Source organism: Cydia amplana, chromosome 2 (genome assembly GCF_948474715.1).
Source record: "Cydia amplana chromosome 2, ilCydAmpl1.1, whole genome shotgun sequence".
Lineage (NCBI taxonomy): Eukaryota > Metazoa > Arthropoda > Insecta > Lepidoptera > Tortricidae > Cydia > Cydia amplana.
Genome location: NC_086070.1, coordinates 2,453,604 through 2,471,808, shown reverse-complemented (window position 1 = coordinate 2,471,808; position 18,205 = coordinate 2,453,604). Strand labels below are relative to the sequence as shown.

At 40.1% G+C, this 18,205-nt stretch overlaps 1 protein-coding gene across 1 annotated transcript in view; it reads left to right on the top strand.

Annotated features, from left to right (window-relative positions):
- LOC134655879 (uncharacterized) overlaps window positions 1-18,205 on the top strand; it is a 45,436-nt gene that overhangs the window by 18,994 nt on the left and 8,237 nt on the right. The window contains exons 32-48 of the mRNA XM_063511375.1: window positions 406-598; window positions 645-817; window positions 2,106-2,242; window positions 4,197-4,508; window positions 5,640-5,733; window positions 6,528-6,697; window positions 7,239-7,349; window positions 7,955-8,099; window positions 8,818-8,873; window positions 9,333-9,419; window positions 9,999-10,122; window positions 11,220-11,426; window positions 12,502-12,618; window positions 13,872-14,030; window positions 14,112-14,286; window positions 16,447-16,599; window positions 17,886-17,986. Coding sequence (XP_063367445.1) covers window positions 406-598; window positions 645-817; window positions 2,106-2,242; window positions 4,197-4,508; window positions 5,640-5,733; window positions 6,528-6,697; window positions 7,239-7,349; window positions 7,955-8,099; window positions 8,818-8,873; window positions 9,333-9,419; window positions 9,999-10,122; window positions 11,220-11,426; window positions 12,502-12,618; window positions 13,872-14,030; window positions 14,112-14,286; window positions 16,447-16,599; window positions 17,886-17,986 — 2,514 coding nt within the window. The remainder of the gene's footprint in view (window positions 1-405; window positions 599-644; window positions 818-2,105; window positions 2,243-4,196; window positions 4,509-5,639; window positions 5,734-6,527; window positions 6,698-7,238; window positions 7,350-7,954; window positions 8,100-8,817; window positions 8,874-9,332; window positions 9,420-9,998; window positions 10,123-11,219; window positions 11,427-12,501; window positions 12,619-13,871; window positions 14,031-14,111; window positions 14,287-16,446; window positions 16,600-17,885; window positions 17,987-18,205) is intronic.

Sequence of the window (18,205 nt, the reverse complement as noted above, 5' to 3'; positions counted from 1 at the left end):
TATTTTAATTGAATCCGATTCCATCGTAAGATCCGTTTAGTTATTTTGATTATTTAGTACTGAAATATAGTAGGCACTAGTATGGTTAATGAGTCCGAATGTTTATTTCATGCGTTTGTAGCATACCTACTATTTTGGCTGTGAAGTAATACATCGAGGTACCATGCCCATCACCCGCTATAAATAGCCCCACACATTTAGCCCCTCTCCCTCTTCGACATATATATCGTTGTTTGAGTATCCGCAGCACAAGCCTTCTTGAGCTTACTGTGGGACTTAGTCAATCTGTGTAAGAATGTCCTATAATAAAATAAAAAACGTCCATAGGCTAAGTAACCGACTGCCATCATGCGGCCTGTGTGCTTATCTTTCAATGAAATAGTCTAAAGAAGATTATATTTTCAGGAGGCACTGAAGCCCGAAGTTATCTCTCATTTGGTCTACAATGCCGCTCACGCGTCGCTGACGTGCGCAAGCGCGTTACTTGCAGCGCACGCGCAGAATGAACTGCCCATTCTGTACCCTCGACTGCTGCAACTACTCGCGGAACAACGCGCGCATGGACAGAAGATACACGTCGACAATGCTCTGAAGGTCGGTATACCGGGTGCCGCTTGTGTGACACACGGGGTAGAAATAAGCAGAAGTAATCTCCCATTTGGTCTACAATGCCGCTCACGCGTCGCTGACGTGCGCAAGCGCGTTACTTGCAGCGCACGCGCAGAATGAACTGCCCATTCTGTACCCTCGACTGCTGCAACTACTCGCGGAACAACGCGCGCATGGACAGAAGATACACGTCGACAATGCTCTGAAGGTGGGTGATAGGGGTCTGGGGTCCGCTTGACAATTAACTAATCTCAAGAATGGGTATTTGACTGTATTTAATAGTATTTTATGCAACCGTTGTTTAAGAGGGGTCAAAAAAGGCGAGTGGCGTGAGTAACAATTTGAGGCGAAGCCGAAAATTGTTAATAAAGACGCCACGAGTCACGTTTTGACTCAGTTAAACAACGTTGCATACAATACTTTTTCTACGACCAAGCACTTACTTTGAAATAAAATTGTAAATTTAACAAATATTTTTAATTCAAGAAGTAGCAAAAATGGAGGGTACGGGCGGGAAAAGAATGAATGAATGAATGAATGACATTTAAAATAAGGTTGGCAACACTGTATTTCATTCAAAAATTTTTAAGTGGTCATTACACGAAGTATTGTAAAATCGCCAAAAACATACTGCGTGTATGCACACATTCTTTTTTGGGGCATAGACTAAAGACTTGTCTTGACAACTATAAGGTAGGGTTTTAAAGGTGTGTACACGACCCTTTAAATGACAAATAAAAGTACGGGAGTAGAAAAAATAAATTGTTTTACACCATGCATCAAATAAAGCACCAGAAGATTAATAGAGAAACTAAAGTCTTCTTAAAACTTTAGTCTTCTTAAAGACAATTTCTATTTTAAAACCCGTATAAAACTATAATGAGTAGGTAATTTGATCGTGACGTCACATGTCAGTGTTTCATATAAATTCCAATATCTGGGAGACCGAGCTTTGCTCGGAAAACGTATAAAAACTCAAAAATGCGCGTTTTCCCAGTGATAAAACCTAGCTAGATCGATTTTTCGCCCCCGAAAACCCTCATATAGCAAATTTCATCGAAATCGTTAAAGCCGTTCCAGAGATCCCCGAAATATATATACATATAAATAAATAAATATACAAGAATTGCTCGTAGGGTACAGGTATAAGATAGTAGCAAAATTTGACAGTTTGAAAAAAGAAACTGATTTGACTAGTAGTCAAATACCCTATTGACGTAGGCACTAGTTTTAACGAAAGCGACTGCCATCTGTCCTTCCAAGTCTTCCAAGCTTCCAACCCAGAGGGGAACTAGGCGTTATTAGGATTAGTCCGGTTTCCTCACGATGTTTTCCTTCACCGAAAAGCGACTGGTAAATATCAAATGATATTTCGTACATACAGTCCGAAAAACTCATTGGTGCGAGCCGGGGTTCGAACCCGCGACCTCCGGATTGAAAGTCGCACGCTCTTACCGCTAGGCCACCAGCACTAAGCTTATATCATTTGATTACAGCAAATAGGATGCGGTGTAACCTCGGACGAGTTGGTAATACATCAGACTGCCGCGGCTCTGCTCGCGCCGGCGGGGTATCCATCTCTGCCTCTTTGGCGGCTGCTGATGTATTTATATCTGCACTCCTCCAATATTTCGTAAGTACCTTGTACGCTGTAAGCTGTTTGTAAGCTTCTCATAAATATCTGAACGGGGACAGGCAATTTAACGTCTCGATAATAACCAAAATTGAAAATTTAATAAACCCCCCGACTATATAAGATTATAAGAGCTGATGATCTTCAAACAGATTTTCATGAAACATGGCTAAGAACACTCGGGATAAAATTATCTATGACACAAAAAAAAACTAAACGTAAATCATCCGTTTGGGAGCTACGATACCACAGACAGATACACAGAAAGACACGTTAAACTTATAACACCCTTCTCTTGGGGTTAAAAATTGTACTAGCAAAAATTGTAACTGACCAATAGTAAAAGTCGCCGTTATCAACATCTAGCACTGACTTAATATAAAAGAAATAGACACACAAAGCAGAACAAAAACGTCAAGAAATGTGGATCCCAATGACGTTTCGCACCATTTGCATTGATGATAAAAACGCTTACGTAAATTTTGAGCCAAGATAAATGTTTCGTACAGAAAAGAGCTTAATGTCGTAAGCATTAAGTGTCAAATTTGCAAACATAAGTACCAACACTGTTAAAAAATTTAGTCCAATGGCACTAAACGTAACGTATTTACGTCAAACAACGTCAAACGAGAATAATGAACGAATGGAGTCACTTTGGTACACTTTAATATGTATTACTGTACAGGAAAACCAATTGAAGTAATAAATAAAACAAATTTAATTCAATCGAGAGCTCAAATAAAATTAATTCGTGGTTCAAATTCAAACAAATTAAATTTTTAATTCGTAAGTATACGTCTTTAAATACTAATTTCCTTGAAATAAATTCTACTTATTAAATAACTGTGTATTTAAGATCTACATTTACTCATAGCACGGGTGCACGGGGACATTTAGATACTGATTGGATTTTTTTTATAAAGTCTACCTATACTTTATAAAAAAAATCCTGTGGTTGTCACTGTGTTCCGACAGGTTTAGCATTTACAGTTAGTCGATATAAGCCCTTATTGGTGGTGTATATGTCGGAAACAGAGAAATGGGCCGAACACACAAGTGCCGTTTTGCCTTGTTTAAAACTGCATCACCCCTATCTCTTGCTATAATTAAATAGCAGTCCACTTTGCACGTCGCATAGGTTTTCTTGGAAATCTTGAATTTAAACATAATATTATTTCTTATGAATTCCATATAAAAATATAAAAAAATATTGACCTCACATCGACTCATTAGAGTTTTGTTCCTTGACATCCCTTCTTTGGTACTAACAAATTAATTTATTCAAAACCATAAAATTACCACCAGATTACATAAATTATGTAATGCTATCCAAAGAACTAACCGAAAGAAATACATTCCATCCTTTTTCCTTGTTTTATCATTGTTATTTTTACATATTTTAACGGCACATTTCGTAATTGTTGACAACTTCACATTTGAGCGTTTCAAACAAGACTAAACGAAAAAGTAATGCATGATCTGTTTTGACATCACTTTTGTGGGGCCATTTTTGGCGGCTGATTGGGTATCCAGTTCTTTATACTATATCAATGACATCTAGCAATATTTTAGGTACTTAAAAAAACCGGCCAAGTTTGAGTCGGACTCAGCGCACGAAGGGTTCCGTACCATTACGCAAATAACGGCAAAATAATCCCTTAAATATATTCTGTTTTTAGTATTTGTTGTTATAGCGGCGACAGAAATACATCATCATCTGTGAAAATTTTAACTGTCTAGCTATCACGGTTCATGAGATACAGCCTGGTGACAGACAGACGGGCAAACAGACGGACAGTAGAGTCTTAGCCGTTTTTACCCTTAAAACGGGTTTTTGCGGGTAAATCAACAAAAACGTTAAAAAAATCCACTCTATATTTTCTTGACGAACTGGAAGATTTAAGTAAGTAATAGGTATTAATAGTGTTATAAGTATATTTCACTTTGTTTACAGCTCAGACCCAGCCCCAATCGGACCCCTATTCTTTTCCGGTCTCGTCAAATCCCGGACCTTGGCTCAACTGAAGAAACGTCTCCACGAAACCATTCTGTACCACCACAATCAATACCAAACCTTCAAGGGCTTACTTAACAGACCTAAACCTAAATCTAAGTCTAGCTCGCCTGAAACTTTACCGGCGACGTCTATTGGTGATTTGACGGGTAGTGAGAGTGAGACGGATAGTGAGATAGACGATGTGTCGGAAAATGAGGAGAGGCGGAGAGTCAATGTGAATATGTTGGCGTATCATGAGGGGGCTGAAAAGTAAGTGTGGATAGACTTTAGACTAGCGAGTCGCCCTGCTTCGCACGGGTTAACAAATCTATATATATAAACGTGAAAGACCTGACTGACTGACTTAAATCAACGCGCAGGCCAAAACGCTGGGACTAGAAAGTCCAAAATTGGCAAGTAGGTTCCTTATAAGGTCTAGGGGTCCACTAAGAAAGGATTTTTCAAAATTCATCCCCTAAAGGGGTGAAATTTAAAAAAACTCTCCTGCGCGTGCGAAGCTGCGGGCAAAAGCTAGTTATATATAAATCTTCCTCTTGAATCACTCTATCTATTAAAACCGCATCAAAATCCGTTGCGTAGTTTTAAAGATCTAAGCATACATACAGACAGACAGCGGGAAGCGACTTTGTTTTATACTATGTAGTGATTACTTCAGTCACACTGAAAATTTATTTTATAAAGTTTAATGTAAACTTGCATTACCACTAAACCTGACCTATAACCTACTACATATTTTTATTTTTAAACATAAATTTATCTAACAATTAAGCGTTCATACAATCATATCGAGTACCCTATGAACGGTACACGGCGGGAAGAAGTTGATAACTCGAGATATTTTATTGAGGAAATTTGAACTTAAAATTAAATTGCATAAGGTTCAAATTTCTTCCATTTTTTCCCGCGAGTTATCAACTTCTTCCCACCGTGTACGGAATGTTCTAAATTCATTGCTAAAACTGCATCCAAGCCAAGGCATCTCGGGGCTCGTACATAATGACATATTTTGCATATAATATATAGAAATAGAATCTGGGGGCACGGTAGTGCCCCCGCCAAGACCGCCTTCCCAGACTCTACACCTTAGTCAAAATATGTGGCTTGGCCGTTTCATTATTACAAGAACTATTTTATAATAAAAAAATAATGAATAGTGAATACATATTTCACCTTACGCCCATGTGACGAAGCGGCCAAGCCACATATTTTGACTAAGGTGTAGAGTCTGTGAAGGTAGGGCCTGTAGATTTAGAAGCTTGGCTCTACAAGATATCTGATAACTTTTTGTCAGTGCGAGCCTTATGGTTTCGTCTTGGCAACATTTTACATGAAAATGTTTTTGGTGGGATGTATTATTTCCTAATAAAATTTATTTCCCAGGATGCTACGTGAATACAGTTGCTGGCTGGAGGCGGGCGATAGATTACGCGCCACGCCGCACCACGCTGATATTGCACGCTTCATACCGGCCGCTGTAAGTATGGAAACAACAGTAAGCTGCAGATACAGCGCAGAGATAACTGACCCCCTGCAAACAAGTTTTTATGCAGGAGGGGGGAGAGGCAGTTATCTCTGCAGCTTACTGTACCTTTCGGAGCATATAGATATACGTAAAATCAATGCGTTAAAGTTCTAAACTTACTTTTTAACAAGCTTTTATTGGTCGACCTGTATGTAACTATGTAATGGAATCTTGCAAGTTAAATTTGATCCACTTCCCGGTTTCCGACTGAGCTGTAATTTTGCATACACATGTAAGTCGGGTGACAATGCAATATTATGGTACCATCGAGCTGATCTGATGATGGAGACAGGAGGTGGTCATAGGAACTCTGTGATGAAACAACGCAACCTAATTGTGTTAGGGGTTTTTAGAATTGTCTCGATGAGTATTAGTTGTCTGTCGTAAGAAAAGTACAGTCAGCGATAAAAGCTTGTACCAAAAATGAAATTTTTGCCAAAAACTTATTATTCTTATATTAAATGTCAATTAAAATGAATACATTGAAACACCCATACCATTGCTAGTAGTAGTTTTTCTTTATTTTAATAGTTACAATAATTTTATACTTTAGTTTACTCATTGTCACAATAAATTGTGAACTTGGGAGGTTGTAGCGAAATATATAGTATCACAGTTAAAAATAACCGGCTATACTAATCAACTTTTCTATATGAAATTTTTTATTTCTATATTTTTATGAAATCGCCTCATAAGAGTTTGTTTAAATCATGATTTAAAAAATCAGTAACTGTTTCTTCTTGCAGGCCTTGAACACAGCGTGGGCGGAGCATCTAAACTCTATCCGTCCCGCTCGGTCCAATGAGGATGACGATTTGCGAGCCCCGAGACGACCGTCTTCGCCCGAGCCTCCTCTAACACCACTTCAGAGCGCCGTGCAGAGGATTTTTAAGATCAAAGATCGCTCTGAAAAGAGGTTAGTATTTTCTGTTTAGAAGTTTAAACAACATGGGCGAAGCATCTAAAATCTATCCGTCCCGCTCGCTCCAATGACGATGACGATTTGCGAGCCCTGAGACGACCGTCTAACACTACTTCAGAGCGCCGTGCAGCGGATTTTTAGGATCAAAGACCGATCTGAAAAGAGGTTAGTATTTTCTGTTTAGAAGTCTAAACAACATGGGCGAAGCATCTAAAATCTATCCGTCCCGCTCGCTCCAATGACGATGACGATTTGCGAGCCCTGAGACGACCGTCTAACACCACTTCAGAGCGCCGTGCAGCGGATTTTTAGGATCAAAGACCGATCTGAAAAGAGGTTAGTATTTTCTGTGTAGAAATTACTCTTTAAACTATTCGTCCCGCTCGCTCCAATGAGAATGAAAAGGTTGCGCTCCTCTAACACTGCGACGGAGCGCCGTGCATCGGATTTTTAGGATTTAAATTTGCCGGCCAAAAATCGACTTTGCTGATTAGAATTAAGGTCGAATGTCGTGTAATGAAATATATGTTTGCAGGGCGCAGATACTTGAAATCACGTCGCCAGTGGGTGACGTTGACTTCGACCACCCGCGTCAGCTTTATATGCTAGTCGACAAACATCTGGCCGACGTAGAAACCTTTGCCAGGTAAATAATTACTAATACCTATTCTCATTTCTCTAACTTTCAAAAGATGGTCCCGTACGGAAGTAACCATGAAACTGGGCATGTAATATTATTTTATTTATTTATTGTTTTTGTCATGTTTTTGTATCTTATAAATGAATATTTTGACTGATATTATAACGTTTAAAAAGCATAATAGAACAGAACTGGAAACAAAAGTTCAAGTCTGTGTTTCCCTTTTCTACTTTAGTGTCCCAATTTGCAGTTTTTCAGGTTACAACAAAACTACCAATAAACAAAACATTGTCCATTGTTCGCTATATAACGAGCGAGGAGCTTCAACGGGAGCACGTGTTGCTCAGTCCGCCAACGCGTGCTCCCGTTGAAGCTCCTCGTTATGGGGCGAAACATAATTCATTTATTTAATAACCTATTCAGTTCGATGTAATTAAAACCATGTTTAATTGGAACAGAGTCGCTTTCGCTTTGTTTCGTTCAATTTTCAAACAACGCAAAATCAACTCTATTTCCCACAGTTTAGGTTCAAATTTCAGTGGTAAATTTTGGATGCTTAGAGGCCTTAGGAGGTTAATATTTAGCCCTTGTCTGTTGTTTGTTTGCATCAGACAGTGGTCGTCAGACGTGAATCGCGTCGCAACGTTAGACACCAAGCTATGGCCACTGGTCTCAAGCCTGCGTTACCGGAAAACACTACCTTCCGTGCGCAAGACCTGCCCCAACAATTGCGGAGTCATCGTGCTAGATCTACAGGTGAGAAATCTGTCCGTCTGTCAGTCAACATTGAAAAGATCAACCTCCTAAGTTGTGTAGTTATAGATATTATTTTTTGAAAATAATGTTGTAAAATTAGCAACACGATAGAGACGTTTTAAGTTTAGCCGCCTAAAAAGCTATGTTCCTGAAGTAAGTTTCATAGTTGACTACAAATAATAATACCTTAGACTCCTGAGATTAAAAAAATGTTTTGTCTTGTCCTGTACTACAAATAGTTTGTGTGTGTTCCCGTGGCCTACAGAGTTTGTTAGCGGAATAGAAAAGCAATAGATGAAAGTAATTTCTAAGTGTAAGGCCTGAGTGGACGCTCGAAGCGGCGCGTTCGGCGGGGCGTGCAGCGTGGCTGTGGGCTCACGCGTGATGTGAGCAGCGTGCACTAAGGCCGCTCCTATACGTGCGCATTTGTTTAACATGCACGCCGCACGCCCCGCCCCGCTGCACGCCCAACTCGAGCGTCCACTCAGGCCTTACACTAGGGCAGCGGTCGGCAACCTTTTAGCAGCCAAGGGCCACATAGTAGCTAACGAACTTGACGCGGGCCGCACTTTGTTAATATTTATGACTTTATCAGACATTGTCGTTTGTCAGTATTACATACAAAATAGCCAGAGAGGCTCGCGGGCCGCAAGTGAAAGGTTCGCGGGCCGCCGGTTGCCGACCGCTGCACTAGGGCATTACACTTCATTTGTTTCAGGGAAGTTGTGAGTGGCCCATTTCAGAAAACGCCACTCGAGGACTGGCCGAAAACAGGTAACCTATTTCATGCCTGAATCGGCATATGGGGATATTAATACATATTAAAAAACTTACTATGGGACTTACCAAGATCGCGAAATAAAATTGTCTATATTTATTATTTTTTATTTCGGCGGAGGTCTTAACGCAAAATAAAATTATTCGTATCAAAAGTCTATTTAAGATTCAGACTCGCTAACATTCGGGCTGTTGTATATTATACAAACTGAGGCTTTCTGCTAATTTAACACTCGTCGAAAAACAGTTATGCCAAATAGGTTATGCCAAATAGGTTATGCCAGATGCGTTTCGGGTCACGGAAGTTATGCCAAATAGACGGAACCCGGTCTCGTAGTAGATATGTAGTTAAACGCCGAAAAAGCACACAGTTTAATTATGTATTGTAGTTCTACACTACAATATTTTAAGGGGGCAGTATAAAATGAACCTTATTTATATAGCATTATGATACAGGTCGAGTGCAAAAACGGCACTGCGTGACTTGCTGCGCGCACGCCCCAATGAAGCCAAGACTGTTGCCGCTTTGAACACTATTGCCAGGTACAGTACCATTCATTTTATTATATTCCTATAGTTCGTTTTTTTTTACATTAGAAATAAAGTAAACAATCTTGATGTGTCTTTTAATTGAAAAACACATTTAAAAAATATGTTACGGCTAATATGTAACAATTATGAATCTATTACGATCATTTATATTCTTCTGCTTTCATAAGTAATAGTTTTTGATTTTTAAAAAGCGTTTTTCAATTAAAAGACATGTCAGGGTCGCTTACCTTCTTGCAAGTTCTTTCTAATGCTAAAAAAAACGAACTATAGAACGTGTCCAGGCTTTTTGATACGCCTCACTAACGGTGCCTGGGGCTCTTTCTTTTTCTATATTTAGAGCCTATCTCGGTCACTACCTATTTACCACGATTTCGTCGCGTCGCTACAAGTACATGTGACCCACACCAATTTTGGTGTCTACCCACTAGTTGCCGCGCACCGCTACTGAAAGGACGCCTGCTCGCGCTTGCGCCACCTAGCGACCATAGCTGTCGTAATAAACGCATTTTGTTAGAGAGTGAACCTTCTGTAGCTGGTACTATTATTTATTCTGTGCCTTCCTCTATTCAGACGCATCAACAGCCGTGAAACGGCCGTGAACGTGGCGCAGCGCGTGTGGGCCTGCGCGGGCGCAGTCGCCGACTGCTGCGCGGCGCACGCGGCTCTCACGGGCGTGCTGGAACTCCTGGCCGATGTAAATCTGTTTCCTACTTTAACCTTTTCAACGCTTTTCGTCCCATGCTAAAATGTGGCTTATACGCCAAATGGTGGCAATATGAAGAGCGAAAATAAACCTTATCTGTCAGCAGGAAAATTGCTTTGACAGCGTCCGTCATAGCCTTTTTAGTGGCTGTTGGCGTCATGGGCACGACAGCTCTCGACCACTTTAGTGGCTCTTGGCGATGAAAAGGTTAATATTCTCATTGCGTCCAATACTTTGTAGTTATTCCGAAATATACATGTCCTTTTGCCGTCCAGCGGCGGTAGAACGATCGCATTTTTATCGTTTGTCACCATGCCCGTCACGTTCTAACAAGTATGTAAGTGCGAAAGTAGTGACAGGCGATAAAATGGAACCATGCGGCGCCCGCAGAGGCCTATAAAAAGGTCTCCCATTCCATTCTGTTTTGAATTTTTACTTTTGCAAATCAAAATTGTGCTGTTTTGGTATAGAGAAATATAGTAAGACAAGAGTGCTCACTCCATACATCAGTTTTGGTACCAAAAAGGCTATTAATTTCATAGTCGACATCTAGCATTGAGTAGCGGAAGTATCAGTACTGCTACATCTATTGTCAAGTAGCAGTACTGATAATTCCGCTACTCGATGCTAGATGTCGACTATTTTTGGTACCAAAAGTGATGTATGGAGTGAGCAATCTATGTATTTTTTTCTCTATGGTCTTGGTAAGTTTTGATTTGAGGAGCTAGATGATATTTTATTTTTCGTTAATTTCTTAACTCTCAGCACTTTGAAACGTCTTAACACTTATAAACTTCTGTGTCGGGTGTTTATCATAATTTTTTTATGAATACGTATGACTCGAATTCGCGATTGGGAGAGTTAAACGCGACATTTGCAAATTCGAAAATAATAACGGCCAATATCCAATAACCAGTAAAGTGTCATTCTATGGAACTCGCTAACTACGTAAACAAACGGCCATATCGAAATCGTCTCGAATGATGAATTTACTAGTGACTTTTGTTTAGATAGCGAGTTCCATAGAATGACACTTTAGTTCCGAGCGATCTTTGCTCAGTTTTCACAGTCAAATGTTGTTATTCCAGAGATGGATCTGTTCGGACAACGCTTCACTAACAGCGCTGGTCCCGCAGTGGTGCGCGCACGCATCGTCGCCGGCGCAGCGGGCGCTGTGCCGCGCGCTGCTCGGCCGCTCACACGCCGGTGCGCACGCGCTGTACGCGGCGCTGCTGCGGGCGCTGTGCGGCGCAAGGCCCCTCGAACCGCAGCGGGCGTTCAGCTACCTGTCCAAGGTACACCCCTACAATCATTTATCGTGTCATTCCGCTCCCTATACAAATACAAATACAAATAATTTATTGAGAAAAGTATAGTACAGTGGTTGCTCTTAAAGACTAAGAATTTATAAAGACAAGTGATTTACAAATGCCTGAACTAGGATTCCCTGTGTTTCAGGCAGCGAAGGACAATATTAACTATTTATTAATTATTCACTTAATTATAAATTATAAATAGTACACAATATAAGTCTTATTACCTAAACAAAAAAGTAGGTTCTTAAGTATTAAATATCAGAATACAGTAGGCAGTAGGTAATCATTTTACGACTATAAGTAAATTCTCTGTATCATCGTACGTCATTTTTTGAAAGACGCGGCGTAGAGTATTCTTACAACAAGCATAGCTAAGTGGGTATAAGTCTAGTGTTGCATTTAACCTGTTGTACAAAAATGGGCCCAAAAAGACAAAGAATCTAGATGAAAATACGTATTTTACACGCCTCACTACGCTTACGCATGCATATAATATCTTTGCGCCTTTTATTTCTATAATCAGTGTTGAAAGGAGTTCTGGCGTGCTGCTTTAGTACTGTGCTTAATATATATAATTGACGAACAGTTAGATTCTATATTATGAAAGAGAAATGTTAATAGTGATCGGGCTGCAAATGAACTTCAGAAACCGAAACTAGTTTTGCTACTGACGACTCTTTTAAGAAAACACAATTGAAACGAATGATAATCGACAGAATCACATAGGTACACGGGTAAAAATATGGAGATTGACATTCTTAAATTCGAATAGCGTTGACTATTTCATGCGTTTTTACGACGTACTGTTGAATATGTAGCCTCTCTTCTCATTACGGTAAACCCATAATAATGTAATTTTTTTATTTACATACTTTCATTTAGTTTCACTGCGTGCTCGCATATATGTGCGTCAAATCTTGTAACTCCAATTTGTTCCACATCCCGATGTCTGATTGAGCTTTAATTTGGCATATATCATTATATCCGATGACGAGTACGGTCGGCAATAAAATTGTGTATCAAAATAATATTGTTGACGGTAACTTGTTTACAGTTCGACTTGACACGATCGGTAGACGACGCAGCACGCGGCGAGATGTTAGAAGCGGTGATGGGTGCCGCGCAGCGCTGGGGCCGCGACCCCGATCCTGACTTACACGTACTTCTAGAGGTTAGTTATACAAGCGTTTTATTTAATTTTAGTTTCCCTGGCACCTGAAGACTACTGAGCAGCTCAAAGACATCGATACAGCAAAAAAAGTCAGATTTTAATTGGTGCCGTGACCAGGATTTTATGAGAATATATTGATTAATTAGTTTACACGTTATAGTAGTCCTTTGTGAGGTAATGCCCAATACTTGACACCCTTTTGTCACCTAAATTACAGGTACTCGGTAATGAATGATATAAGTTTAAGAGTAAACCACTGTTAGGGGTCATCCATTAATTACGTCACACGTTTAGGGGGAGGGAGGGGGTCAAGAAAATGTGACATGTTGTGACATGGGGGAGGGGGGAGTCACAAACATTGTGATGTCACTTTAACTTCATCAGTAACCGAAAATTAATTTATATTTTTTTATTCGCTGTACAGTTAAATAGTGAGATGAACAGAAAAACTTTCGTTGTGTTATAAAATTACTAATAATTATATATCAAAAATATTTTTTTATTAAAAAAATAATGCCGAGTTAATATTGTCGATTTCGTTGAAAACAAAATTGCCTAAAATGTGACGTCACACCAGGGGGGGGAGGTTTGCAAAATGTGACCAAGTGTGACAAGGAGAGGTGGAGGGCTAAAAAGCGGCCAAGTGCGAGTCGGACTCGCCCATGAAGGGTTCCGTATTTAGGCGATTTATGACGTATTAAAAAAAAACTACTTATTAGATCTCGTTCAAACCAATTTTCGGTGGAAGTTTACACGGTAATGTACATCATATATTTTTTTTAGTTTTATCATTCTGTTATTTTAGAAATTACAGGGGGGGACACACATTTTACCACTTTGGAAGTGTCTCTCGCGCAAACTATTCAGTTTAGAAAAAAATGATATTAGAAACCTCAATATCATTTTTGAAGACCTATCCATAGATACCCCACACGTATAGGTTTGTTGAAAAAAAAAATTTTGAGTTTCAGTTCTAAGTATAGGGAACCCCAAAAATTTATTGTTTTTTTTTCTATTTTTGTGTGAAAATCTTAATGCGGTTCACAGAATACATCTACTTACCAAGTTTCAACAGTATAGTTCTTATAGTTTCGGAGAAAAGTGACTGTGACATACACGGACAGACGGACAGACAGACAGACAGACATGACGAATCTATAAGGGTTCCGTTTTTTGCCATTTGGCTACGGAACCCTAAAAACCTAGAAATTCGTGTGACGTAATTAATGGATGATCCCTTATTTATATTTCAGTTGCTCGGCGTCCACATCGTAAACCTCACAACGGCAGTACAGCTCCCTACAGTGGCCCTAAATGCTGCACGCGCGGCCGCAGCGGGTCATTTGCCACCTATGAGCTTAGGGCACGTAGCGCGCACCGCCGCCGTGGCCAAACACGTGCCCTTTGATCAGGTACGCGTCTTTCATTACCCACCATACAAATACAATGTTACTTTTCATGCGATTAAAGTACAAACTTTTTTTTCTATATAGTTGGGTCACCTTCTACGTGAGCTGGGCGTGCTTTGGTGGCGCGCGCGCGCCGATCTCCAAACCTCAAGCGCAACGTACCACGAGTCGTACGCCGAGCACGTTGCGGCGTTGCAGCACGCGTTGCAGCGCGCGTTCGTCGCACAAGGTGTTGCGCTCAGCTACGCACCCGAGAGAGGTGGGTACTACAAAACTTGTCTGGTAAACCGATTTATCAGTAGATAAACTGTATCCGACAGTTCGCACGTGCTCTTTTGCACGTTGAAATGTGCGCCATCTTATGGCCTATATTGCAAACTTTGACTTGCACCAATAAACAGGGAGCTGCCCGTGCCCCCCAATACATTTTTCGTCTATTACTTATTGTGTTTGTGTTATTAATCGTGACTATTTGTTTTACCATATTTTGACTCCCTCTTCCTTCGAAACAGGAACTCGTACTATAAGTATGTATGTAAAATCGTGTTTAAATACGGAAATATTCCATAGAAAGATCCAATTATTGGTATATTTTTGATGTTAACAACAAATATAAAAACATGCTTACGTACTAAAAACAAAAGGCCTTTTAATCCTTATTTAGGTGAAAGTGGGATAGATGCCCCACTTTTTAAAATTACTGTATATCTTTTAGTACAAAAGGCAAGATTCTTTATTTGTAAAACGGGTAGGTACTTTGGTTTATTATCTTCAAATTTATGAAAGGAATAAACATTCTCTTTGATATTTCCAGAGTATTGGGGATTTTAGCGGACCTCTACATTTTGGGACTACTATCCCATATAGGGGATAGTTGCCTAATCCATGTAAATTACGTTTAGGATAGATGCCCCGTCGAGAAAGAGGACATTTATCCCCCAAACCTTTGATCGCACCTAGCCTTCCCATGCAATTGCACAGAGACATACGAGGGCTGTTTGATAAGTACCCGTTTATGAAAAAAATAATCAGTTGTTTTTGTTTATATGCATTTATTTTTCTTCATAGTCTCCTTTTAACTCTATACACTTGTTCCACCTATATTCAAGCTTCAATAAACCATCCAAAAAGTATGATTTCGGAAAGTCATTAAAATAGGCCTCTGTGGCGGCAATGACTTCGTCATTTGATCCAAATCACTTACCACCGAGCCATTTTTTCAGGTTGGGAAACAAAAATAAATCGCATGGGGTCAAATCTGGAGAATACGTGGGGTAAGGCAATAGGGCGTAGCGTAATTGTGTTAATTTAGCCATCACAACTCTAGACGAATGAGCTGGTGCGTTGTCGTGATGAGACAGTACTTTTTTATTTTTTAAATGGGGTCGTTTGTCCTTCAACCCAGCGTCAAATTCATCCAATAAATTGGCATAGTACTGCCCTGTTATCGTTTTCCCCTTTTCTAAGAACTCAATATGTATAATACCCTGCGAATCCCAAAAAACGGTCGCCATGACCTTTCCAGCCGATGGAACGATTTTTGCTATCTTTCGCGCAGGTTCACCCGGTAAAATCCACTGCTTCGACTGCCCTTTCATTTCCGGGGGGTAGTGGTGACCCACGTTTCGTCTACGGTCACGAAACGACGCAGAAACTCCTTCGGGTTACGTTTGAACACGGCCAAACACTGCTCCGAAGTAGTCAGTCGGTTCCGTTTTTGCTCCTCCGTGAGTAAACGCGGCACCCACCTCGCCGATACTGTCTTCATACCCAATTTTTCTTCTAATATGTTTTGTACCCGCTCGATTGGAACATTTACAGCATCAACGATTTCTCGAAGTTCAATTCGGCGGTCGGCTAAAACGATATTTTCAATTTTCTTAACCATATCGTCTGTAGTCACCTCAATTGGGCGGCCTGGGCGATCCTCATCAAAGACGGTTGTTCTCCCCCGCTTAAACTCGTTAAACCAGTATCTGACGGTTGTCATAGAAGGAGCACATTCATGGTAAACCGCTTGCATTCTTACTTTTATTTCATCACATGTTTTTCCTTCCAAAAACAAGAATCTAATTACAGACCGATACTGCTCTTTCTCCATTTTCACAATTTTAAGTTCACGCTTTCACTGAATCGCTGTCAAATGAGAAAAAAACAAAAGAATGCTGTTTTTTTTTTAAATTTTCCCACCTCTGAAAAATGGCTTAAAACGATTGTATACATATTTTCGGCCCGTGATATTAATACATTTGGAAAACGGGTACTTATCAAACAGCCCTCGTACTTAGTTGTAGTTGCAGTCTCTCGATGGATAAATAAAATAACGTGTGTTTCATTCGTGAAACTAGAGTAATTGCAATCAAGGTAACTATACCCCCGCGGCATCTATCCTAGTTTTACCCTATGTATTGTCCAACAGTGGCCGCCTACGCGTGGTCAGCCCTACAAGAGTCGTGGTCGGCGTGGGTGTCCCCGCACCCGTCCCTGCCGCCGCTGCTCCCCGCCGAGCCTCACGCCACGATGCTCAAACAGTTCCTCGACAACATACATCAATGCATGTTGGACTGCCCAGGTCTGTACTGCACTAATGGCCACTCGCTGCAACCGCATTTAACTGACTGATCAATATATTTAACTAGCTTTTGCCCGCGGCTTCGCACGCGCAGGAGAGTTTTTTTTTTAAATTTTCGACCCCCATTTCATGAATTTTGAAAAATCCTTTCTTAGTGGACCCGTAGACCTTATAAGGAACCTACTTGCCAAATTTGGACTTTCTAGTCCCAGCGGTTTGGGCTGTGCGTTGATTTAAGTCAGTCGGCTGACTGACTAAAACAAAACAATGAAACAATGAAACAGTTTCATTGTTTTTACCATAAATTCCAACGTTTCAGCTGAGATGCACCAGCTGGACGGAAATATGTGTAATTAAATATGTGTACAAAACGCGAGAGTTTAAAGTGTTATGACTGACCAACGTTACTCAGCAGTCAACTATGAAACTTCCGATACCATAAAATTTAGCGAACGCTTTAACCATGGCAGGAAGATTGGTGCAACCCACCCAAAGGGTTGGTTACACCAAACTGTCTGTTACCGTTAAAGCTTTCGCTAAATTTTATTGTAGTTTTATAGTTGACTGCTGAATGACGTTGATCAGTCCACTGAATGTAATTGGTGCAACTGGCCCCTACAATTATACGTTCATTCTTCATGATCAGGTTATAAGATTCTCCAGCTCAATGAACGCTCTAGTTTTAGGACCTCGATACGGCAGAAAAACCTAGATTATAGATGGTGCCGTGACCAGGATTTTATATAAAGATATGTGAAAGTATGTATTTTTTGTTTTGATACACTTTTTGGCATCATACTAAAACAGTTCGTCGGCAACATACGTACATCTGTACGTACTGGTCTTCCTATGTTTGTCTCTAAGATTGGTATTCCACCTGTCCAATTTTTTGGTCCAATCTGTATTTGCGTCTCACATTTTGCATAATGAGAGATTGAGAAGAAATGCAAATTGGACAAAGAAACTGTCAGTCTTAAAATAGTCGAGACGAGGGCGAATTTAGAGAATGTAGATTAAAATTTGTTCCACATTCAAGTTACTGTAAGAACGATCATTAAGAGATACTCGTACTTAGTTATTCCCGTATTTTGTTTTGACATGAATTGATAAAATTGTTGACGGAAGATTGATTATTTTTAAGACATTTTTATAATTTGTATCTAATAAATAATATCATGTTAATGTTAATGACGATCATAACATAAATTCATGTAGATTAGTTTAGCATAATTTATAATGTAATTTCATATTATGAGAAAAAAAAAAAAATTTCATTCTCAACCCAGGTTGCGAAGAGCACCTCCTAAGTCAAGTGTGGGAGTGGACGATCCAGGTCTACCTGAATGTGACCAGTGCCCTAACCGCTGCCAGAGACAGCAGAGTCCAGGTCAGTTTCAACACATCGTCAACTCAAATCAAATTAACCGCCGATTGTAATTGGTGCAATCGACCAACTGATTCACTTAACGGTCTAACTTTTAATTAATAAAAATTAATTGCTACCCAGAATCACACGTTCCCTTTCTGGCTCTTTAGAGTGTGTTTCGTGTGTTGTGTGTGCTCAAAGCAGTTGGCGTGCCGAGCAAATCCGCATTGGTTTCGGCAT